We start from the raw sequence: 24,260 nt of genomic DNA, 5'->3' as shown, positions 1-24,260 counted from the left end.
CCAGCCCCCCTTCCCCACGCCCCACAGCGCCCCCTGGGAGCCCCCCTCACAGCCAGCCCCCCTTCCCCACGCCCCACAGCGCCCCCTGGGAGCCCCCCTCACAGCCAGCCCCCCTTCCCCACGCCCCCCTGGGAGCCCGCCCCCCGGCCAGCCCCCCTTCCGCATGCCCCACAGCGCCCCCTGTGAGCCCCCCTCACAGCCAGCCCCCCTTCCCCATGCCCCCCTGGGAGCCCTCCCCCCGGCCAGCCCCCCTTCCCCACGCCCCACAGCGCCCCCTGGGAGCCCCCCTCACAGCCAGCCCCCCTTCCCCATGCCCCACAGTGCCCCTGGGAGCCCCCCTCACAGCCAGCCCTCCTGCCCCATGCCCCCCTGGGAGCCCTGCCCCGGGCCAGCCCCCGTTCCCCACGCCCCACAGTGCCCCTGGGAGCCCCCCTCACAGCCAGCCCCCCTTCCCCATGCCCCCCTGGGAGCCTTCCCCCCGGCCAGCCCCCCTTCCCCACGCCCCACAGCGCCCCCTGGGAGCCCCCCTCACAGCCAGCCCCCCTTCCCCACGCCCCACAGTGCCCCTGGGAGCCCCCCTCACAGCCAGCCCTCCTGCCCCATGCCCCCCTGGGAGCCCTGCCCCGGGCCAGCCCCCGTTCCCCACGCCCCACAGTGCCCCTGGGAGCCCCCCTCACAGCCAGCCCCCCTTCCCCATGCCCCCCTGGGAGCCCTCCCCCCGGCCAGCCCCCCTTCCCCATGCCCCACAGCGCCCCCTGGGAGCCCCCCTCACAGCCGGCCCCCCTTCCCCACGCCCCACAGTGCCCCTGGGAGCCCCCCTCACAGCCAGCCCCCCTTCCCCATGCCCCCCTGGGAGCCCTCCCCCCGGGCCAGCCCCCATTCCCCACGCCCCACAGTGCCCCCTGGGAGCCCTCCCCCCAGCCGGCCCCCCTTCTCCATGCCCCGCAGCACCCCCTGGGAGTCCCCCTCACAGCCAGCCCTCCTGCCCCATGCCCCACAGCGCCCCCTGGGCGCTTCCCTCACCGCCAGCCCTCCTGCCCCGTGCCCCACAGAGACCCTGGGAGCTCCCCCCACAGCCAGTGCCCCGATCTGCTCTTCACAATGTGCCCAGGAGCTCCCCACCACAGCCAGCACGCAGCCCCGCTCCCCACAGTGCCCCAGGAGCTCCCCCTACACAGCCAGCCCCCTGCCCCATGCGCCTCACTCCAGAGGGGCCACTTCTCTGCCCTGGCTGAATGATTTGTTAAAGAATCAATTCTAAATATATCAGCTACCATTTCTGAAAGCCTCTTCTTTGAATGGACTTTCTCTATGTAGCTGGGCAGCGCCTGGCATGACAGGGCCCCGATCTCAGTGACTGTGTCTGGGCAGCGCCCGGCGCGAGGGGGCCCCAATCTCAGTGACTGTGTCTGGGCAGCGCCCGGCGCGATGGGGCCCCAATCTCGGTGACTCTGTGTCTGTGCAGCACCCGGCGCGACAGGGCCCCGATCTCGGTGACTGTGTGTCTGGGCAGCACCCGGCGCGACAGGGCCCCGATCTCGCTGGGTGTGTATGGGCAGCGCCCGGCCCGACGGGGCCCTGATCTCGGAGACTCTTTGTCCGGTCAGTGCCCAGTGCCCCGATATTGGTCAACACCAAATGATACAAGCAACAAATAGGACTAACCTCTGGGGTCTAGACCAATGAAATAAGCGCCATCCCTGTATTTTCCATAGTACTTTATTTTTAAAGAGCGACTCCAGTAAAAATCCATGCATTTGGGCTGAGTTTTTTCGTTGTAGCTTTTCACATTGAACTGGCTTGTTGTATTCTTCCTTTATATCACCAGGACCACAACAGCTGGGTTGGGGGTTGGTTTTGTTGTTTGTTTGGGGGGGTGGAGTATTTTCTTTGTTTTATATATATATATATTTGTTTTTTCCTTTTGTACGAAACGCACGTTAGACAGGTGACTCCCACTGGCTGACATAACTGCTTCACGGTTTTCTTTTTTTGTCGCTTTTCTGTAACTTTTTTAACTTTTTTTTTTTTTTGGTCCTTTTTTTTTCTTCTCATAAAAGTTTTCAAGTTCTTTTTGTTTTCGTTTTTTCCGTCTGGACGGCACAAAAACCGGGAAAGCAAAATCGATCCCTCTCTTCCCCTCCCCTGCATAAATCCTCCCCCCCCCCCGCCCCGAATCTCCGTGAAATGAACAACTGAAACCGGGGAGGAGGGCCAGGGGGGAGAAGAGAGAGAGAAATAAATAAATAAATAAATAGATAGATAACTAACCCCGAGCTAAAACCACTCAGAACAACAGCTTGGGAGAGGATCGTCTGATAGTTCCTCCCCCGGGAAGGACTTTTGGGTAAGATCGTCGTGTTGGGAATAGGGGAGGATGCCACCCAAAGAGAAGGAGAGGTTAAACTGCCGGCTACAGGGGTATGAAAGCTCCCACATCCTTTGTCTGAGCTTCCGTTCCGGCCGTCTGCAGCCTAATGCACTGATTGTAAGAGGTTGTCGTTTTGCTCTGTTTGTACAGCACCTAGCGCTGTTCTTCTCCAGGAAGCCAGACTCTATAAGGACGGGCTTGGAATTGCCGAATCGCACACGAAGGCCCTTTGCCACTATCGCAATGGGGATAAAGCAGAGACCAAATCAATTTGGTCTCCGGGCAATGGAATTTCTCCCACTCTCCTTCTCTGTGCATCTCCTCCCCACCCCGAGGCTGCTAAAAAAAATCCCCCCCCCCACATACACACAACACATGCACACGGCGCAAAAACATGTCAATAAACCATAAAATCGCAACACAACCCAACATGGCCTCTCCCCGACGGCGCAAAATCTGGTATCAACAGAACCGATAAGAACCGAAACCTAAGAAAAGCTCAACACCGATTAGCTATAGATAGGTCTCTCTCTAGGTGTGGGGCTGGGGGACAAGGAGGTTTTCCGAAGAGGTTTCTAGTTTTTTGGCGGGGGGGGTCAGGGATTGGAAGACAATGGAAACAGGATGAATTCGCTGCAGAGGAAACAAACAGGAGTAGGAAATTAGTCTCGAGGGATCATAGAATCATAGAATATCAGGGTTGGAAGGGACCCCAGAAGGTCATCTAGTCCAACCCCCTGCTCGAAGCAGGACCAATTCCCAGTTAAATCATCCCAGCCAGGGCTTTGTCAAGCCTGACCTTAAAAACCTCTAAGGAAGGAGATTCTACCACCTCCCTAGGTAACGCATTCCAGTGTTTCACCACCCTCTTAGTGAAAAAGTTTTTCCTAAGTGTGAGAAGGCGGCGTCTCTCAGATTGGGTGCGGGATTGCTTAAAAAACAGCTCCCCACCACCATCACCCCAGAGGTGGCTGCATCTTAGTGCTGGGTAAAGGACCCCTGGGTAAACAGCAGCCCCACATCAGAGGTGGCTGCATCTCAGTGCCAGGTAAAGGAGCCTTTTATAAACAGCGGCCCTCACATCAGAGGTGGCTGCATCTCAGTGCTGGGTAAAGGAGCCTTTTATAAACAGCGGCCCCCCACATCAGAGGTGGCTGCATCTATGCATTGGGCGAGGAGTCCCTGTATAAACAGCCCCCTCACTCCGCCCCAGAGGCACCTGCATTTCAGCACTGGGCGAGGGGTCGCTGTGTAAACAGCCCCCATGCCCCACCCCAGTGGCAGTCACATCTCAGTGCCAGTTTTCGAACCGCTGTTACTCCCACATGTGACACTCGTTTGGACAGGATACTTGGTCCTGCTCGGCTGGGGCGCTGGGAAAATTTGGTCACCTTGGAAGGGTCCCGCGCTGGGGGTCAGTAGATATTCTGCAGTCGCTATCTCTTGGGAGGGCTCTTTCATATACAGACCATATTGCTCAGAGGGGAAGTCACTTTTGTGGCCCGTATTTATTTATTGACTGGGAAGGCTGGTTTATTATGTAGGCCATCACCCCCGGGGGGGCTGGGTATTGCCTGCCAACCTGTTTATGGTAGGGTCTCTATTACCAGACGAGGGCTGTTTAGTGTATGGACCATCGAGCCGAGCAGGGCTGTTTATTGTAGGTCCATATTGCAGGAGGAAATGGCTATTTTGTATCCCAATAGGGACCGTGTCATCTAGAGCAGGGCTACTCAAAGTGGTGGTCCGCAGACCAGTGCCGGTCTGCAAGCCATCGGCTGCCGGTCTGCACGCACATTGGAAAAAACAATTGCCGGTCCCCCCCATCAGATAGCTTGAGAAGCACTGATCTAGACTGATTAGGAGAATTGTCCGTATGGACCCTGGGGGACAGGGAATGGCTACAGGGCAGGGGGACCCCAGCCATGCCCCCGATCTGCCCCCTAGAGGGAAAGGGAATAGCCACGGCCCAAACCCAGGTGGAGAATTTCCCCCACTCTGGGAGCTCCCGTTAAGTGCAGGGAAAGGCTGATGGGGGGGCAATAAAACAGAGAGACACCTCTCCTGCTGAAAATACCCAGCACACTGAGCTATCACCCCCCGCCAGCAGGGGGTGCTTAGGGGGGTAAAGCTTTGGCACTTGGATATGGCACGACTATGAGCCCTTGGTGGGTTGGGGAAGAAAGGAGAGGTGGTATCTCTAGGTCACTAGCCCCCCCCCCCCCCCCGGCCTTTCCAATTTCCTCCCCTCCATGTACAAACTTGCCAGCTGTGAATTTGGCACTGGTAAATTACAAGCCTCCCCCATTCTAACACAGACACCCCCCATGATCCCCTGAGAGGGAGGGATACAACCTGGGGACGGGTGTAGGGCAAAGGTAGGTGACCCCCAGCACTGAGACATGGCAGCATCCCCTCTGCAGGGCCCCTGTTCTCAGGACGGTGCTTGAATCATTTCAACCAGCTCCTATTCTGATCCGGACTTTTCCTACATTCTCCTGTGACCCACATCCTGTCCTCCCCGCGGATAGTGCCCTGCGTGTTGCGTCCCCCGAAGGCAGGAGCACAGCTGGGAAATTGGTTCCTGCTGGTGAGGAAATGTAAAGGAAAAGAGGGTAATGGTGGGGAAAGAAAGAAAGAAAGAAAGAAAGAAAGAAAGAAAGAAAGAAAGAAAGAAAGAAAGAAAGAAAGAAAGAAAGAAAGAAAGAAAATTAGCATTAGAATGGAAGAAAGAAATAATTAGTATTAAAATGAAAGAAAGAATACTAAATAATCTTACAAATAAAGGAAGAATTAAAAGAGTAAAAATTGAAAGAAAAGACAAGAAAGAAAGAAAGAATTAGTATTAAAAAGAAAGAATAATAATCTTACAAAGAAAGAAATTAAAAGTTAAAATTAAAAAGAGAACGAATCACCAAACGAATGAAGACAGGAGGGAAGGAACACAGGGTTAGAAAGACATGCTGCTAAGAATGCCCCTTCATTAGCCTCACGCCCTCCTGTCCCGTCCTGCGCCGCGGCTCCCCCCGGCCCCGGCCCCCGCCGCCAGCCCCCCGCCGCTTGCCCCTACACGGGCGTGGTCTTCCGGTTGAGCGTGTTGGTGTTGGAGGAGGCGTCCTTGCCCAGGGTGCCGGTGGGGCCGGCCGTGCCGGGCCCTGTCACCGTCACCGTCACGCCGGGGTCCTTGGGGAAGGTGTTGTGGAGCTGCAGGAAGGCCCCGCCGGCCCCCTCCCGCTCGGCCCCGTAGAGGCTGCTGACGTTGGCCTTGGAGGGGTCCCGCGAGAGGGTGTACATGGAGATGTCGGTGGAGGGGAAGCCCTTGAGGCCCACGGGCGAGGCGTCCCGCGACTGCGAGGGCTCGGTGGAGCGGGAGCTGGAGCGGGAGCGGCGCCGGTAGCGGAAGCGGTAGCTGGGCAGGCGCAGGATGGCGCTGGAGGAGGACGAGGGGTTCTTCAGCAGCTCGGTGCGGCTCTTGCAGTGGGCCTCCCGGTTCTTCTCGATGTAGATGTTGACGGCCAGCACCCCGATCATCTCGGCCAGGATGAAGGACAGGCCCCCGAAGTAGAAGGACCAGCCGTAGGAGTAGTGGCTTTTCTTCTCGTCGTCCCGCTTGGTGCCCGGGTCCCCGGCGTTGGCCGAGATGTACACAATCACCCCGATGATGTTGCTGAGGCCTGGGGAGGGGCATTGGGGGGAAGGATGGGGCCCATGGATGGAGGAGAGGTGGGGACGGGGTGGATTCGGGGGAGGGGCGGAGGAGATGGGGCGGTGGATGGAGGAGGGGTGGGGACGGGGTGGATTCAGGGAAGGGGCCGGGTGGGAATTGGGGCCATGGATGGTGGAGGGATGGGGATGGGGCAGATTTTGAGGGGATTGGGGCAGATTGGGGGGAACGGGAGAAGGGAGAGAGGAGGGGGAGAAAGGTGGGGAGAGGGCAGAGGGGGGAGGTGAGTAGCCAGGGCAGGAAGGGGGGGGCAGAAGGAGGGGGAGGGGGGAGGGCACAGAGAGCTATTAGGGAGGCAACCACGGAGCCCTTCCCCCACTCAGAAGCCCCCGCAGGGACCAGCTAGCCCCCTCGCCCCCCCACCCCACACCACCAAAGCTGGATCGTCCCTGTGTGTGGAGCAAGGGAAGGCTTCCCCGGACCCACAGCCCAGACGCTCAGCCTCCGCCACCCCCCCACAAATGGGGTCTGGATTTCTTTCTTCCTTTCTTCCCAGTCCCCGGGGAGTCTCAGACCAGGTTCAGCGCCCCCCAATGGCCAGAGGAGACTGACTTATCCTAGACAAGGTGGGGGGAGGAGAAAACTCCCCTAAAGCTGGGCCCCCTCTGCACTGATTCTCCACCCCCCCCCAGCTGTGCCCATGGGCTCCTCCCACTCCTTTGGCCCTGGGCAAGTCCCCTGACCCGGGGCCATTTGGGGGGGGTGTATTCCAGGTTCCCAGTGGTTCCCCCCTCCCAGCCCAAGATGCCCCATGAACTGAGCCAGACAGGTGGGTAGGAAGCAAGCCCTGATCGAAAAAGCCCCGCCTCCTAAGCCCCGCCCCTGACAAGCCCCGCCCACTCACCAGCAGCGACGAATAGGATCCCAGCGCCCAGGATGATGTTGCGCTTGGACTTGTAGACCCGGCTGGCGGCCACGCAGAACCCCCCCAGCAGCAGCAGGATGGCGCTGAGGATGGGGAAGATGCTGGAGGCACGGACCACACCTGGGGGCGGGAGGGGGGCAGAAGAGATGAGTCAAGCTGGGTGGCAGGAGGGATCCCCAAGCCTGGCCTATTGGCGAATCGGAAAGTGGCAGCGTTCTGGGACCAATCAGAGTTTCAGGTATTCTAGCATGCTGAGGCCAGTGGCCCAATCAGAATCCAGGGTTTCTTGGCTCTCTGAGGGCCAGTGGCCAATCAGAATCCAAGGACTTCCAGCCCTCTGAAGCCAACAGCTAATCAGAATCTGCGATTTTTTTGACACTCCGAGGTCAAGAGACAATTACAACACAGGGTAGGTCAAGAGCCAATCAGAGTCTCCAGTTTTCTAGTGCTCTGAGGTCAAGAACCAATCGGAGAACAGGATTGCTCAAGGTTCTCAACCTACCAGCCAATCAGCAGGATTACTCAAAGATCTGAAAGGATCTGTGACGAAGCGGGACTGTTCTTAATGTTTCCTCTGAATATTCTGGGGGTGCCTCAGTTTCCCCTATGCAGTTCTTAAGTATCTTAAGGTGGTGGGGTAAGGGTGTATGATTGTTGCAGAGCCCTAGAAGGCAGGTGTGTGCAGGGGTCTGGACACAGAGAATGGCCAACACCCTGTTTCCTGGCAATTGATGTCCTGGGCCCTTCCCCCCTGCAAGGTGAGAGCTAAAGGGCTGGAGAAGAAAGGAATCAGCTGGCCTCCTGGCCCGGGAAATGGACAAAGCCCAGAGGAGGAGGGGCTGGAGGGGGAGGCAGTTTGGGGCTGGCTGGGGACGTGGAGTGAAGTGCAGATGGGGTTGTCTGGCTCACTGCCCCCCAAAATGGACCCAGCTGAGGGGTCCTGTTCTCTGCACCTACAAGCTCTGTGTTAGACCATGTTCCTGTCATCTAATAAACCTCTGTTTTACTGGCTGGCTGAGAGTCACGTCTGACTGCGGAGTTGGGGTGCAGGACCCTCCGGCTTCCCCAGGACCCAGCCTGGGCGGACTCGCTGTGGGAAGTGCACGGAGGGGCAGAGGATGCTGAATGCTCCGAGGTCAGACCCAGGAAGGTGGAAGCTGTGTGAGCTGTGTGTCCTGCAGACAGGCTGCTCACAGAAAGGAGACTTCCTCAGAGTCCTGACTGGCTTCGTAGGGAGCAGTTCCAGAGCATCGTCCGGGGACTCCGTGACAATTGGTGGCAAAGGTGGGATGTACTGCACCCCGCGGATGGCGCTTCCTGCAGTAAGTGACTGGTGAACAGTAAAATGAAGGGGGATTGACGAGGACCAGGCATGCTGAAGGCTCAGAGAGGAGTGGTTTCGGGGGGTGGTTAACCCCTGGGAGTGTGTGACCAGCAAGAAGGACTGTGCAGTAATGGGGTCCCCCTGGGGACTGCAGTGAGTAGTCTCAGGGGCGGAGGAGCCTGCGGCTTGGCCCTGGGAGAGAGAAGGACTTTTGCAGTAACAGGGTCCCCTGGGGGATTGCAGCGAGCGGTCCCAGGGGCGGAGGAGTCTGCCGCTCGACCCTGGCAAAGAGGTGGTGATCTCGAGAAGGGCTGACACACGAGGGGTTCTCCCTGGAGACCGTGGGGAGCTGAGAGCACACAGGCCTGTGAGTCCACAACAACTTGGGAAGAGCGGAGTGACGGCCTGTCACTGTCTCCTTAAGAAGGACATTGTAACCCTGTGCAGAAAGAGAGGGTTGAACATTGGAAAGTTCACCAAAGCACAGTTAATCGTGCAGCTGGAGGAGGATGACCGCTCTAAGGAACAGATACGTGACCCAAACGGGGCTATAGCAGGATCTGGGAGCAGCTGGAGTAGTAGCCAGGCATCTCTAAGACTTCTGTCCCCGACCAGATGAGGGTCTTCACGATCGGGTTCCCCATCCAGGGATCGGAGACGGACGGGATTGGAGCTGAGTCCGAGAGAGCAAGAGGACTGTGAGAGACAGCGAGAGCCCGAGAAAGAGCTGCAGAAGCAGCAGCAGCATGAACTGGCGGTGGGGGAGCGGAGAGGCATAGGGGACCTCCCCGGGGTGAGTGGGGATAGACCCCGGGGGGCCAGTTCCGCAGGGAACCTCGAGAGTAAATTGCTGCCCCTGGTTAAGGAGGGGGGGATGTGGATGCCACCTCACTGCCTTTGAGCAGGCTGGCGATTTGAATGAGGGGAACCCTGCGGAAAAGCCCCGGTGTCTAGCTCCCTTGCTGGGTCCCAAGGCCATAGACTCCGTCAGCCAGATGGGTCGGGAGGTGGACAGGCTCCCACTCCTGACCCCAACCTATATGTCTGTGTGGAGTCTCCTGGGGCCAGGCCCCTCGGACCTCCAGTGGAGCGGAAGGTGATGGTCAATGGGGAGACATTCCTGGGGTGTCGAGATCCGGGGACAGAGAGAACTGTTGTCAGGCCCTGGGTGGTGCAGCCTCAGATGCTGAGGAGCTGGGTGAGGGTCCCAGGGACGAAGCCCCTCGCCCTGTCTATGGCCCAGATCCCTGTGCAGACCCAGAAGGGGTGGCGCTGGCTGATTGTTGGGGTTCTCCAGGATACCAGCTGCGAGACCCTGTTGTGGGGTGACTGTGTCTCTTTGGGACAGGATCCAGGCCCTGCTCCTGTAACTCCCAAGGGTTTGAATTTGAATCCAGGAAACCAATCAGTGGAGAGGGAAATGGTCAGTGAAAATGCAGATGACCTGGCTGGCAGGCGGGAGGAGCGGCTAGGCTCAGGCTACCTGCCTGCCTGTAACCAGACCCCTGGGGCTGGGTGGGACAGAGAGATGCTCCCTGCCCCCTTGCACACCGGAAAGGGGGCTCAGGCTGGCTCTGATGCAGTGGGGGAAAGCAGCGAGCTCGCTGCCTATCCCCACTGGGACAGCAAGGGCAGCGCTGAGCACAGTGGGAGCTGAGACCCCAGCTGAGTGGGGGGAGACACAGGCAGGGCAGGGGATCTGTTGGGAATGCCAAGGTGCTTGGTAAGGAAAGTCTGGATGAGCCTAGGCAGCCTTGTGAGCTGATGGCTTTGTCTAGTCAGCAGGGTGGGAAGGCGAGGAGAGTGGAAGATGAGTGTCCCTGGACCTTACCTGTTACCTGGGTGGAGAACTGTGACAGTGAAGGAAATGTGCCTGTGTCTGTCAGGGGTATTGACTTGCCTATGGAGGGAGCTACCCTGATCTCCAAGCAGTTGTCTGCGACCAGCCCTGTGTGCTGGGACAAGGGGAATGAGATCCCAAGTTGGGTGTCTGGTAAAGGAGAAAGTATGTCCAGCTCTTTGTCTGTGGAGCAGACAGAAGGGGCCTTTCAGCCTGTGATGGTGGAGAATAGTGCAGTTGTCTCAGAGTTGGTTCTGGATTCAGCTAAAGCCCAGGAAGGGAGTGGTCCTAAGTTTGTGTCTGCTCGGGAGAATGGCCCTGTAACTAGGTCGCATCCAGTTAGTGTCTATGTAAAATCCCAGAGCCCAGACAATTCTGGTGCTTGTATTTTGCCTGTTGCTAGTGTGTTGTTGGGAAAGGGTGTAGCAACTCTGTCTAATCAGGGTGAGATCCTAGCCAGGGCACAAGGAGAGCAGAATGGTGATTTGATTGTGTTACCTACTGTAGCAAGAAGGAAAAGATTCCTGAACTTGTGTGTGGCAAAGGGAAGGAGAATGCTTCTGACCATTTATCTAGGAAGTCTGTCAGTTTGCCTGAAAGGGGATTGTGTAGGAATCCGCCGGATGGGCCAGAGGTAATTCTGGATGTAAGGAAGACCCAGAGAGAGTCTGTTGTTGCTCAGGAAAGTGTTCCTCTAGAGCAAGCCCTAGGTAAAGAGGGTAAGAGCAGAATTTCTGTGAGGGGTGAATTGTTGCATAGAAAAGCCCTAGGGAAAGGAATCCTCATGGAGTCTTTGCAAGCAGTTTACTGCAACTGAAGGGTGTGAAAGTGATTTAATCAAGACAGTTTCAGTTCCTAACAGCCAGAAATTTTCTGTTGTGAATGGATCCACTGACTTTCCTGTTGAAGGATCCAGTGTGGATAGCTTTGAGAAGGTCTCAGATGGGGTGAAAGCTGTTAAGAAAGTTAAAGAGTCCTATAACCAAGTGGCTGTGTTTGGCCCGCTTGTTGAAGAGACAAGGTTGTTGAAAGAGGAATGTCTCCATGCTAGTTCTGTAAGTGAACAGAATGTGGCCCAGGTCAAGATGGGGGCTCTTAACCAAGAGACTGGAGCGCTGGGAGAAGACCCGATCCCAGTTTGACCCCCAGGGGTTTTGGGGTGGCCAAAGGGCACAGGCCGCATAAACCTTCCCATATGCGGCATGCGAGTGCTATCGACCACCCCGACCTAAGGGAGGGCGTGAAACTGGAAGGGCATAAAACTGGAAGGGCCTGGTGTAACTCCCACCGAGGAATGGGAGAGATCCTGGGGCATCCATGGGAACGCTGGTGGGTTCGAACTTCCCCAGGTCACCGGCTACAGTGACCCCGCTCAGTTCAGTCTCGAAGCGGGGAGAGATGTGACGAAGCGGGACTGTTCTTAATGTTTCCTCTGAATATTCTGGGGGTGCCTCAATTTCCCCTGTGCAGTTCTTAAGAATCTAGGTAGTGGGATAAGGGTGTATGATCATTGCAGAGTCCTAGAGGGCAGGTGTGTGCAGGGTTCTGGACACAGAGACTGGCCGACACCCTGTTTCCTGGCAACTGATGGCCTGGGCCCTTCCCCCCTGCAAGGTGAGAGCTAAAGGGTTGGAGAAGAAAGGAATCAGGTGCCCTCCTGGCCCTGGAAAGGGACAGAGCCCAGAGGAGGAGGGGCTGGAGGGGGAGGCAGTTTGGGGCTGGCTGGGGACATGCAGTGAAGGGCAGACGGGGTTGTCTGGCTCACTGCCCCCCAAAATGGACCCGGCTGAGGGGTCCTGTTCTCTGCACCTACAAGCTCTGTGTTAGACCATGTTCCTGTCGTCTAATAAACCTTCTGTTTTACTGGCTGGCTGAGAGTCACGTCTGACTGCGAAGTTGGGGTGCAGGACCCTCTGGCTTCCCCAGGAGCCTGCCTGGGCGGACTCGCTGGGGGAAGCGCACGGAGGGGCAGAGGAGGCTGACTGCTCCGAGGTCAGACCCAGGAAGGTGGAAGCCGGGGGAGCTGTGTGTCCTGCAGACAGGCTGCTCACAGAGAGGAGACTTCCCCAGAGTCCTGCCTGGCTTCGTAGGGAGCAGATCCAGAGCATCGCCCGGGGACTCCGTGACAGGATCACACAGGTTACAGATTTCCCTATGCTCTGGTGTCACAGCCAATCAGCATTCAACTTCTGAGGCTGCCAGCCAATCAGCATTCAAGGTTTCCCATCATTCTCAGGCCAGTTGGCAAGCAGAGTGACCCTGTGAGGCCAGCAGCCAACCAGAGCTGTGGATGTCCCAATGCTCTGACACTCCCAGCCAGTGAGAATCTGGGATTTCCCAGCATATTAATGTCACCAGCCAATCAGCATCTGGTGTCACTCAGCAGTCTGAAATGCACCAGTCAGTCAGCATCTGGTTCCATTTACACTTCTAAAGCTCTTAGCCATTGGGAGCCTGGGATTTCCCAGCCCAGGGAAGGACATTAAGGAAGCCAAAAGTCAGGAATGGCTGGTGTTAAAAATGCCTAAATCTCCTTAACTCTGCCCCCTTGGAAAAAACAGAGTCTCTAAGGACGCCACCTCTTGCTATTCCTTCAGCAGAGGGCTCATTTTGCTCAGCGTATGGGAGGGAGAAAGGGCTAGGGCATACTGAATGGCCAGGTATCTGCCCGAATGAAATAAAAAAATACAGTATTTCTCTGTTGAATCAAATCACTTAAACATTGATTGTTCAAGACAGACAGATAGATATAGCTATCTGTCCCCACACGTACCCTTCTGTCCATCCATCCTCATACACACCTATCCATCCAGCCCCACACCCCTTTATCCATTCATCCTCATACACACACCCATCCATCCATCCATCCCTCAGCTCCTAGAAGATGGCTCTGCTCTATTCCCGGCCAATGGGAGCTGCGGAGCCGGCACTCAGGGTGGAGGCAGAGTGCGGAGCCAGGTAGGGAGCCTGCCAGCTCCGCCAACACCCCCCCACATCTGCACCAGCAGGGTCCTGGGCCATGCGCGACCGCCCACACCCCCCAGCTCCCCCGGGCTGGTTCCGCCATGAGCACCCGTGTTGGCCCCTGGCCACCCCGAGCACCCGCAGTGCCCCCCGGGCTGTCCCCCTCCCAGCACCCGTGGCACCCCCGGCAAGGATTGGTGAAAATACTGGTTTGTAGGGCTTTCATTTAAACTAATTGGTTAAGGTACAGCTAAGCAGGACCCCAGTTTCACTGTATAAACTGGAGTCCAAAGGAAAGTTCAGAACGTAACTCCAGGACACAGCCCAAGATCAGGGCTGCCAGACCTCAACACCTGATCAGAATCTGGAGTCCCCGGCCGACCTGATCCTGACTGGCCACCAGGAAAAGTTTGTCTGCCTTATTGGGAGTGATGATCATTGCATGCTTAGCATGTGCATTCTGTTTTGGTAACTGTTAGTAAATAGAGGTTAAGGATATTATTGTGTAAGACTCTTTCACTGGTAAAAGGCCCCGCAAACCTGGAGAAGATTAGGCCCTGAACCCTAGGAACTGGGTAAGGGTGGGAGTGCCTACATTAATTGGATTACCTCTTGAGTCCATGGAAGGGTAAAGGTGGGGTGCCATAGAGTGTGTGGGTAACACACTATCCATATACAGAGAGCCTTTAATAATAGCTCTTAGAGGCGTGAGCTGCCCATATTCATGCTGAATGGCCTGTTAACTCTGAAACCTAATGATGACCATCAAACCTTGAACCTGCCTCACTATTATCATTTATTTGTATCTTTAAGTAGCAACTAGAGGCCTTAACTGAAATTGGGGCTCAGCCGTGCTAGGGGCTGCAGTCACAGAGTGACTGAGACAGGTGGCCCATCGCACTGTGCGCTGCCCAGAAACAGAATCGCTGAGCTCAGGGCCCCGTCACGCGGGGCACTGCCCAGACACAGAGTCACCAGGACTGGCACCCCATCATGCCCTGCACAAACCAAGGGACAGAACCTCACCCAAGCATCTTACAATCTATATGGACAGAAAGGAAGTATTCCTACCTCTACTTTGGAGCCCTTGACTTGGCACGTTTAATGGCTTCTTCACAGACTGTTTTTTTTCTTGTGCATGTGGAAACGGAATTTCCCAGGTTTTCCTTCTGAAATCCCCATCCCCCCCACCCCCGCCGCAATCCGAACCATCTGCTTCCACCACCAGGCGGGGAAAAGGAGAGACAGCCAGAAAGCTAAGCCAGCTCCAGGTAGGCTGCTCCCAGCCAAATCAAAATGGATTTGCACAGAGACGGGGAAAAGAACTAAACTGGCCCAAGGGCAATTTCGCTGCCACACTTCCACTCCGGCGCCCCAGCTGGTGTGGGTGCCAGTGCCATGTTCAAAAAAAGACATCAAAGTTTGCGTCGTTTTGGGCTCTATCCTGGGCTATGCTGCCCACAGACTGTGCACTTCCAAACTGCTTTAAGTCACAGCCTGGAACGGCAAACAAGGTTGGGCCGGGAGCACAGACGGGGTCTGGGGTATTTAACCCTGGAAGGGGAACAAAATGAGCATCTTTAAAAAAAGGGGGCTTGGAATGGGAAAGTTCAGGCAACCTTAGCTAGAGATGGGGACAAAGCCGGACTAGACTCCAATTCCTTTCCAAGTCAACTTCCCGCCTGTACTACAGCTGTCGGGAACCCCAAAACTGAGATGCCCCTGCATCCCCTCATGCATTTCAGCCCCCAGGAAGATGCCACTCTGTGCGCTAAGCAGGCTTCCCGCTCTGGCACCTGAGCACGGCACAGGGCCATTGCGGGTCGTGCCAGCAGTGCAGCGGGGGACCCCCATGGATACGTACGCAGGAGATACTCGGCGCTGTCGTGGTCGTAATCTGTGTCCTCAGGGAAGTGGTTAATTTTCACACACACACCCCTCTTCAGGCCTGCAACGGAGACGGAGAAATCAGAATCTGGGGCCTGTCTCCCGCCCAGTGCTCAGCTCAGACCAATGGGGATGCCAACGCTGCAAGCTTCCCCACAACGGTGCCCAGACGGGGCCACCGACGCTGCGAGCTTCCCCACAGCAGTGCCCAGATGGGGACGCCAATGCTGCGAGCTTCCCCACAGCAGTGCCCCAGTGGGGACACCGATGCTGCAAGCTTCCCCACAGCAGTGCCCAGCCTGGGATCCTCAAATGAAGTTACCTTCCAGGCAGCATATCCTCCAGAGGCCGGAGTGGGTGAGGCCCCCTGGGTCCTTCTTATCCTTGTGGGGCATTTCCTCGCTGGAGATGTTGGTGGTGTTACAGATGAAGGCGCGGGCGTAGAGCCAGTAGTCGGTGCCAATGGCGATGGTCATGAGGCCGAAGGCTGCGAAGGCCCCGACGGTGGTGAGGAGGATCTGAACCCCCTTCTCACACCACACCACCCTCTCCTCATTCCAGCGCTTCAGGGACTCCAGCTTGACAGGGGGATGGGGTGGGGCCACCCACCCAACCTGACGACAGAGACTTCCTTGCACCCTCCTCCCCACTCACGGCTGGGGATCGACTCTGGAACCCAGGAGTCCTGGGTCCTAAAACTCTCTAATCACTAGACCCCAATAACCTCCCACAGCCGGGGATAGAACCCAGGAGCCCTGGCTTCCTGCTCTAACCAGTAGACCCCACTCCTCTCCCAGAGCACAGATCTTCTTCCGTAAGCAGGTGTCTCCTTCCTTGGCTTCAGTCCCTGGTTCTTGGCTGGAGGCCGAGCGGGTCGAGGGGTCCTGGCGCCCGTACTGGCAGCCCCAGGGGCGATTCCATGGGTGACGCCAGCCCACCTGGCACCCGGCCTCCCCTCAGCGTGGGGTGCGGTGTCAGCCGACCTGGGGGTGGGAGAGAAATGGAGAAGGGGGGAGGTCAGCTGGGGATTGGCAAGGAGATGACCTGACACCCAGCACCCTCCCACACCCCTCTGACACCCAGCACCCTCCTGCACCCCTCTGACACCCAGCACCCCCTGCACCCCTGTGACACCCAGCACCCCCCCACATATCCCTCTGACACCCAGCACCCCCTGCATACCCTTCTGATACCCAGCACCCGCACAACCCTGACACCCAGCACCCCCCACGTACCACTCTGACATCCAGCATCCCCCCGCATACTCCTCTGACACTCAGCACCGCCCCACACCCCTCTGATACCCAGCACCTCCCATGTATCACTCTGACATCCAGCATCCCCCCGCATACCCCTCTGACACCCAGCACCCTCCTCATACTCCTCTGACACTCACCACCCCCCACACCCCTTTGATACCCAGCACCCCCACACCCCTGACACCCAGCACCCCCCACATACACCTCTGACACCCAGCACTCCCCATGTATCCCTCTGATACCCAGCACCTTCCGCATACCCCTCTGACACCCAGCACCCCCCCACACCCCTCTGATACCCAGCACCCCCCCGCATACCCCTCTGACACCCAGCACCCCTCCCCGCACACTCCTCTGACACCCAGCACCCCCACACACACCCCTCGGACACCCAGCACCAACCCCATCACAGTATTCCATTCCCCCACACCAGCCTGCGCTCCTAACACCACCTCCTTCCCTGATCCACCCCCATGGCCTGTACACCCCCCCACCCACCCTCTGCAGCCGCCTGCCTCCCCCTTGGCAGGAGTCCCTCCCGGATTTCCCCCGCCCCAGCCTACACTGCTGTGGAGGGGGGGTGGGAGACTGGCAGCCAGGACTCCTGGGTTCTCTCCCCAGCTCTGGGAGGGGAGTGGGGTAGAGTGGTTAGAAGTGGGGGCTGGGAGCCAGGACTCCTGGGTTCTGTTATTGGCTCTGTGACTTTGGGCCTGTCTATTTCCCTCTCTTAGCCTTATTGAAAACAGAGGGAAACTGAGGCAAACACTGTTTGCACCCCACCAGCACGGGAAGATGAAAATGGGCAGGGTATTGGGGTCCATGAATGCTCCCCCCGGGCATCGAATGCCTCGAAGGACAAAGCAAGACCCACCCCAAGCCCGATATTCCTGTGTCTGGAGCATGATCACTTGGTACCGCCGCATCCGGCCTGGCCCCAAATTTCAGCGACTCTTCCAGGCACCAAAGGGCAGAGGCCTATGGAGCCCAGGGGAAACTGGGAAAATCGGAAGAGGAAAAGTGGGGCCTGGCATCTGGTAAGCGCAGCCGGTCGCCTTCAGCCAGGCCTGTGGCTCAAAGGACCAGCTGCCGGCAAAAACCGAGGCCCGCAGTGGAGCCGCACCTCCGAGCCAGCTCTGCCCAGCATCCCAGTAGAGAGACACTTAGACACCCTGAAAGAGTGATGTCCCGAAACAAGGGAAAGGAGTGAGAAGGAGAGAGACCCAGATGCCTTGTCATGGGGGGAGGATAGATAGACAGATAGATAGACAGATGGGGTGGCTAGGGATAGATAGATAGATAAGGTATATGGGGATGGACAGATGGAGGTACGGGGATGGACGGAGAGACAGGGAGATGTGTATGGGGATAGACAGACAGGGTGCATGGGGCTGGACAGACAGACAGAGGCATCCAAGTCCGACCCACCCTGCTCTCCTTGAATCGGTATTAACTCCTCAGCAGAGGGGGGGGGTCTCTTTGGGTTCTCCCCCACCCCAGGGATCTGCCTCCATGTCTGGGTGTCTTCCCTGCCCGCTCGCCATGCATTAGGTCTATATTCCTCCACATCAGTTTTCCCCTGCCCTCACCTCCAGCCCCCACGAATCCCCCCTCACTCCCCGCCCTGACCCCTTATCCTCTGTCAGCTCCTGGAAGATGGGGTCAGGGGTGCGGCACAGGCGTGTGCCATTTCCACACATGTTAGCCACAGTTCACAGCGAGCGCACCAATGTTCGTGTCATTTACACAAGCGCCTGCCTCTATCCGTGGCTAGAACACCCGTGCACGTGTGTGTGTGTCATTTACACAAGCGCCTGCCACGAATCATGGCTAGAACACCCGTGTGCGTGTCACTCCAGCCACGTCTCTCTCCCTTCCGGTTCCCAAATGGCAACCCCAGCCTCGTCCGCCCAGTCCCGGCTCCTGTCTAAGGGTGTAAAATGGGGGACACACTCAGAGAATATCACACACACACGCACAAACGTCACACTGAGACACACCAAGACACACTAAGACAGAACATCACACATGCAACACACCGACACACACACACACACAGACACAGACAACATCACACCGAGATACACTGAGCCACACTCAGAACATCACACACACACATCACACCAAGACACACACAGACACAGACACAGACAGAACATCACACAAACACTCACACACACAGACAACATCACACTGAGACACACTCAGGCAGAACACACACACACACACACAACACACCGAGACACACATACCATCATGTCACACACAGAGGCAACACCAAGGCACATCATACGCACACACACACAAACACACACCACCAAGACACAACATCATACACACACACACCAGCACCAAGACACAACACCATACACACACACTCATACACACACACACCCCACACCAAGACACAGACAGAACAGACAACATCACACAGAGACACACACTCAACCAACCTGCTGCCCGAATTAGGAGGTTGCCAAGAGGTGTGTGTGTGTGTAAATATCTCCTCCTCCCAAAGATCCTGGCCTGCTAGTCAGCCCCTCCACAAGGCCCCTTCCCTTCCAATATCCCCCCTCCCCTCCCTTTCTGCATTTCTATGCTTTCTTTGCAGCTGCCTAGAGATGCAATTTCCTTCCCAGATGCAGAACATGGTCCCCCCCGCACCATCTCCGGCAGCCAGAAGCCCCCCCCTGCCCCCCGCATCCCTGACAGCCATTGCCCTGATGGCTTGCAATAAAGCCACCCCCTTTGCCCCACACCCCTTTTCACTTCTGCACCACTTGCTCCCAGGTGCATCCATTAGCTGCCAATGTCCCCCCCCCACCCCGCCAGCCCTCGTGCGCCATGCGGCCAGGAAATCGCCCAGCAGAACTGTTGCATTATCCGCGTGCATTTCCTCTGTCCCCCTCCCCTGTACACACCCCCAAAGTCCAGCCACTGTGCAGGACTGGGTCTCACTTCCCCTGCACCCGCATCCATCCAGTGAGTATCACTGGGGCTCATTTCCTCTGCTCTCCCATCCCCGTACAGCACCCCCCCCCCCCCCGCCGCCGCAAACTCCAGCCATTGATCATCTTTAGGCCTCATTTCTTCTCACCCCCAAATCCATCCACTGGTGTCTTCTGGCCTCATTTCCCATGCCCCCCCAAATACCCCCAAATCCATCCACCGAGTGTCTTTGGGGCTCATATTCCCTGTCCCCCATAGACCCCCAAATCCATCCACTGAGCGTCTTTGGGGCTCATTTCCCCTGCCCCCTCTACTCCCCCAAATCCATCCACCGAGCGTCTTTGGGGATCATTTCCCCTGCCCCCCATACACCCCTAAATCCATCCACTGAGTACCTTTAGGCCTCATTTCTTCTCACCCACAAAGACGTCCCAAATCCATCCACTGGCATCTTCTGGCCTCATTTCCCCTGCACCCCAAACTCCCCCAAATCCATCCACCAAGTGTCTTTGGGGCTCATTTCCCCTGCCCTCCCAAACACCCCCAAATCCATCCACTGAGCGTCTTTGGGCCTCATTTCCCCTGTCCCATACACCCGCAAATCCATCTACTGAGTGTCTTTGTGTCTCATTTCCCCTGCCCCCCCAAACACCCCCAAATCCATCCACTGAGCACCTTCGGGCCTCACTTTCCCTGCCCCCCATACACTCCCCAATCCATCCACTGAGTGTCTTTAGGCTTCATTTCTTCTCACCCACAAAGACGTCCCAAATCCATCCACTGGCGTCTTCTGGCCTCATTTCTCCTGCCCTCCCAAAAAAACCCAAATCCATCCACCAAGTGACTTTGGGGCTCATTTCCTCTGCCCCCATAAACCCCCAAATCCATCCAGTGTCTTTGGGCCTCATTTCCTGTGCCCCCCTAAAACCCCCAAATCCATCCACCGAGGGTCTTTGGGCCTGCCTCATTTCCCCTCCCCCCCACACACCCCCAATCCATCCACCAAGCGTCTTTGGGGATCATTTCCCCTGCCCCCCACACACCCCCAAATCCATCCACAGGCATCTTCTTCCCTCATTTCAACTGCCCCCCAAACACCTCCGAATCCATCCATCGACTGTCTTAGGGCCTCATTTCCCCTGCTCCCCCCCACACCCCCAATCCATCCACCAAGAATCTTTGGGGCTCTTTTCCCCTGCTCCCACACACACCCAAGTCCATCCACCAGGAGACTTTGGGGCTCATTTCTCCTGCCCCCCATACACCCCCAAATCCATCCACGGAGCGTCTTAGGGCCTCATTTCCCCCGGCCCCCATACACCCCCAAATCCATCCACCCAGCATCTTTGGGGCTCATTTCCCCTGTGTCCCCCCCACACCCCTGAATCCAAGCACGAGTCTATTTCAGTCTCCCCACCCCCAGCTCCTGCCCCCCAAGGAGGGGTCTCCGCGCGTGGGCAGAGGCTGGCACGACCCCCGGCTCTTTGGGGTCCCAGGCAGGCCCCCCCCCGCAGCCGGGGGGTGCAGAAGCTGAGGCCGCGCGGGGGGGAGGGGGGCTTACTGTGCGGATGCAGCGGTGGGGGGGGGGCTCTGGTCCGGCGCCGGCCCCGGGAGCGGTCAGGGGGCGCTGGGGGCTCCGGGGCGCGTGGCGAGCTCGGCGGGGCGCAGGGCGCGGGCGCCCCGGTCCATGCCCCGCTGCAGAGCGGCTCGGGGCGGGCGGGGGACGCAGCAGCCGGCGCGCACCCGGCAGCCGGCTCGTGTGGCACCGGGAGGGACCGCGGGCGGAGGCTGCGAAGGAGCTGGGGGGGAGGGAGAGGGAGGGGGAGGGGAGAGGAGGGGAAGGGGGTGAAAGAAGAGTGGGGGTGCAGGGGGGAGGGGACACGGTAGGGAGGGGAAAGGGAGCGGGAGGAGGGGATGGGGTGCAGGGGGAGGGGGAACTGAGGAGTGGGGGAAGGGAGATGGGATGGGGGTGCAGGAGGAGAGGGGAGGGAACATGGGGTTCATGGGGGAGGGGACACGGAGGGGAGGGAGAAGGAAGAGGGAGGAGAGGAGTGGGGTGCAGGAGGGGAGTGGGGGGTGCAGGGGGGAGCAGACATGGAAGGGAGGGGGAAGGGAGGTGGGAAGAGGTTCAGAAAGGGAAGGGAAGGAAAGGGGGAGGGGGACGGGGTGCAGGAGGAGGGGGAGGGGAGGGGAGATGGGGTGAAGGAGAGGGGAGGGGGAAGGGAGGTGGGATGGGGGTGCAGGTGGAGAGGGGACATGGTGGGTCATGGGGGAAAGGGACATGGGGGGAGGGGACATGGGATGAAGGAGGGGAAAGGTGGGATGGGGGTGCAGGAGGAGAGGCGAGGGGTGATGGGGAGGGGAGGAGAGATGGGGTGAAGGGGGGAGGAGACAAATTTGGGGGAGGCAGGTGGGGGTGCAGGAAGGGAGAGGGCAGAGGAAGAAGGGGAGGGGGCCCAAAGAGGTGGGATGGGGGGGGCGAACAGGAGGGGAGAGGTTGGAGGGCCCGGACGAGGCCGGGTGGGGGAACAGATATTTCCCGCTGGCCTCTGGGTGCGTCCTGTATGAGCTGGGCTCTACAATCTCTTGGCGTGTGCTGTGCGTGTGCGTGTTCTCGGTGTGCACTGGGTGTGGCTGGGGCGTGCGGTCAATGCATGCCTCCCCTGCCTGCCCCGGGTGTGTCTCTCGCACGCAGGTGCATCGTGCGAGCACCGGGAGCCCGTGGATCACGTCTATCACGCGTGTAGCATGAGCCCAGGGGATCCGCCCCTCCGTGGGGGAACAGCCGTGTGAACACAGAGGGCCTGTGGGTCCAGCAGGCCAAGGCCTAACTCCATCCAGTGGCTGGAAGTTGAAGCTGGACGAAGCCAGACTGGAAATGAGGTGTCAGTTTTGAACAGGGAGGGGAATTCAGCCTTGGAACAAGTCACCCCGGGTCCTGGTGGATTCTCCAGCCGTGGTGAGTTTTAAATCACATGGAAAAGCCATGGTCTAGTTCAAACGGGAATGACTCCGGGGGGCGTGCAGTGGGCTGCATCATACAGGACTGGCTGATCACAGGGAGCCCTGCTGGCCTGAGACACTAGAAAGTTTTGAATTGTGCAGCGTATGTGCTCATGCGTGTGTCATGCGTGTGCATCACATGCATGCACTGTGCTTGTGTCTCCTCGGTGTGCCTCGCGTCTGCATTCACTGTGTTTGTGCCTCATGGGTGTGCATCGTCAGTGCATGCACCGTGTTTGTGTCTCGTGTGTCTGTGTGTCGTGCACGTGCATGCACCGTCTTTGTGTGTCGTGTGTCTGTGTGTCGTACATGTGTGCATGCACCGTGTTTGTGTGTTGAGTGTATGTCGTGTGCATGCACCATGTTTGTGTCTCGTGTGTGCATCCTGTGTGCCAGGCACCTGCATGAAGTGCATGCCTATGCAAGATGTGTCTGCTGTGTGCGTCCTCTGCATGCATCGCATGTGTCGGGCCTGTGCCCCGTATGTGCGCCATGCGTGTGCCTCACATGCGCTGGGAGCGGGTGGCGGCGTGCGGCTGTGCAGGGACGGGGACGCCTTACGCTGTGCCGCAGCAGCCGCTGCCTCCCCCTCCCCCCACCCGGGCTCCCCCACCCGCCTCCAGCTCCGGTCGCCATGCCAACGGGAATGCTCGGAGCCGGCTGTGTGCTGCGCTGCGCTGCACTTTGAGGGCGCCGCCCCCACCCCCTCCGCTGCGTGACAGGCTGTGGGGCCTCCCCCCCCGCCCCCGCAAAAACCCCCTGCGTTCTAGAGCAAGGTGCTAGCAAACCCCAGCGTTCTGGAGTGAGGCAGGCAAATACAGCCGTGTTCTCCAGCAACGGGCCTCGCGTCCGCAGCGCTCTGGTCCCATCGGTCCCAATGCCGCAGCGCTCCAGAACAATAGATCCCGGAGCAAGATATCCCAATCCCGCAGCGCTCTAGAGCGAGATGCCCGATCCTGCAGCGCTCTAGAACAATACGTCCCCATACCTCCGTGCTCTAGAACAATATATCCTAATACCACGGCACTCCAGAACAATAGATCCCAAAACCGCAGCGCTCTGGAGCAAGATATCACAATGCCACGTCCCTCTAGAGCAATCTATCCCAATCCCGCCACGCTCTAGAGCGAGCGACCCAAACCGGCAGCGCTCGAGAACAATAGATCCCAATGCTGCGGCACGCTAGCGTAAGTTACTGTGGTGCTCTAGATTCTAGAACAATAGATCCCAATACCGCAGCACGCTAGAGCAAGATACCCCAATACTGCAGCGCTCTAGAATATATTCTGATCCTGCAGCGCTCTAGAGCAGGATATCCACTCCCGCCACACTCTAGAACAATAGAGTCCCCAAAACCCGGCACTCTAGAGCAAGATATCACAATGTCACCTTGCTCTAGAGCAATATATCCTAACCCCGCAGTGCACTAGCACAAGACCTGTGCACTCGTGCAAAAACATGTAATTTGCAAGTAGCTGGAGGATGAAGGAGTGATCACCAGCAGCCAGCATGGATTTCCCAAGAACAAATCATGCCAAACCAGCTTGATTTCCTTCTTTGGTGGGGTACCTGATTTGGTGGATGGGGGGAATGCAGTGGACATAATATCCCTGGACTTCAGCAAGGCTTTGGACACAGCCCCACAAGACATTCTGCTACGTAAGGTGGAGAAATGCGGGCTCGACAGAACTACCATTAAGTGGATACAGACTTGCTTAGACAACCGCAAGCAAAGAGTAACGGTTAATGGAGTGATGTGCGATGGGAGGGAGGTCTCACGTGGGGTTCAACAGGGATCTGTTCTGGGTCCAGTGTTGTTTGACATCTTCATTAATGCCCTGGCTGTGGGAATAGAGAGCAGACCGATCAAATCTGCAGATGACACAAAGCTGGGGGGGGGTTGCCAACACTTTGGAAGGTCGAGCTAAAATTCAGAGGGATCTTGGTATACTGGAGAACTGGTCTCTAGACAAAACAAAACTCGACAAAGACAAATGTAAGGTGCTGCCCTTCGGGAAGAAAAACCAAATGCACAAGTCCAGGATGGGGGCTAACTGGCTTGGCAGCAGCACTGCTG

At 57.7% G+C, this 24,260-nt stretch overlaps 1 protein-coding gene across 1 annotated transcript; it reads right to left on the bottom strand.

Moving 5' to 3' along the window:
- Nucleotides 1-5,430: 5,430 nt before the first annotated feature.
- On the bottom strand, nucleotides 5,431-20,801 carry CACNG8 (calcium voltage-gated channel auxiliary subunit gamma 8). Its single transcript, XM_074936978.1, has 5 exons — nucleotides 20,742-20,801; nucleotides 15,298-15,958; nucleotides 14,953-15,036; nucleotides 6,940-7,080; nucleotides 5,431-6,045 (listed from the first exon to the last, which is right to left on the bottom strand). Exons 2-5 carry the CDS (start codon nucleotides 15,449-15,451, stop codon nucleotides 5,438-5,440), a joined length of 987 nt encoding a protein of 328 aa, XP_074793079.1. The 5' UTR covers nucleotides 15,452-15,958; nucleotides 20,742-20,801; the 3' UTR covers nucleotides 5,431-5,437.
- Between the last annotated feature and the right edge of the window lie 3,459 nt (nucleotides 20,802-24,260).

This window comes from Natator depressus, chromosome 23, assembly GCF_965152275.1.
Source record: "Natator depressus isolate rNatDep1 chromosome 23, rNatDep2.hap1, whole genome shotgun sequence".
Lineage (NCBI taxonomy): Eukaryota > Metazoa > Chordata > Testudines > Cheloniidae > Natator > Natator depressus.
Note: the sequence above shows the minus strand (reverse complement) of the source record. Positions and strands in the feature narration are given on the sequence as shown.

Bases quoted from the DNA above. Each gene is read 5' to 3' on its own strand.
- CACNG8 (XM_074936978.1), bottom strand. From the start codon at position 15,451: ATGACCATCGCCATTGGCACCGACTACTGGCTCTACGCCCGCGCCTTC. The intron at 15,037-15,297 runs GTAACTTCATTT...TCTCCGTTGCAG, and splicing joins GAGGATATGCTGCCTGGAAG to GCCTGAAGAGGGGTGTGTGT. The intron at 6,046-6,939 runs GTGAGTGGGCGG...GCCCCTCCCCAG, and splicing joins GATCCTATTCGTCGCTGCTG to GCCTCAGCAACATCATCGGG.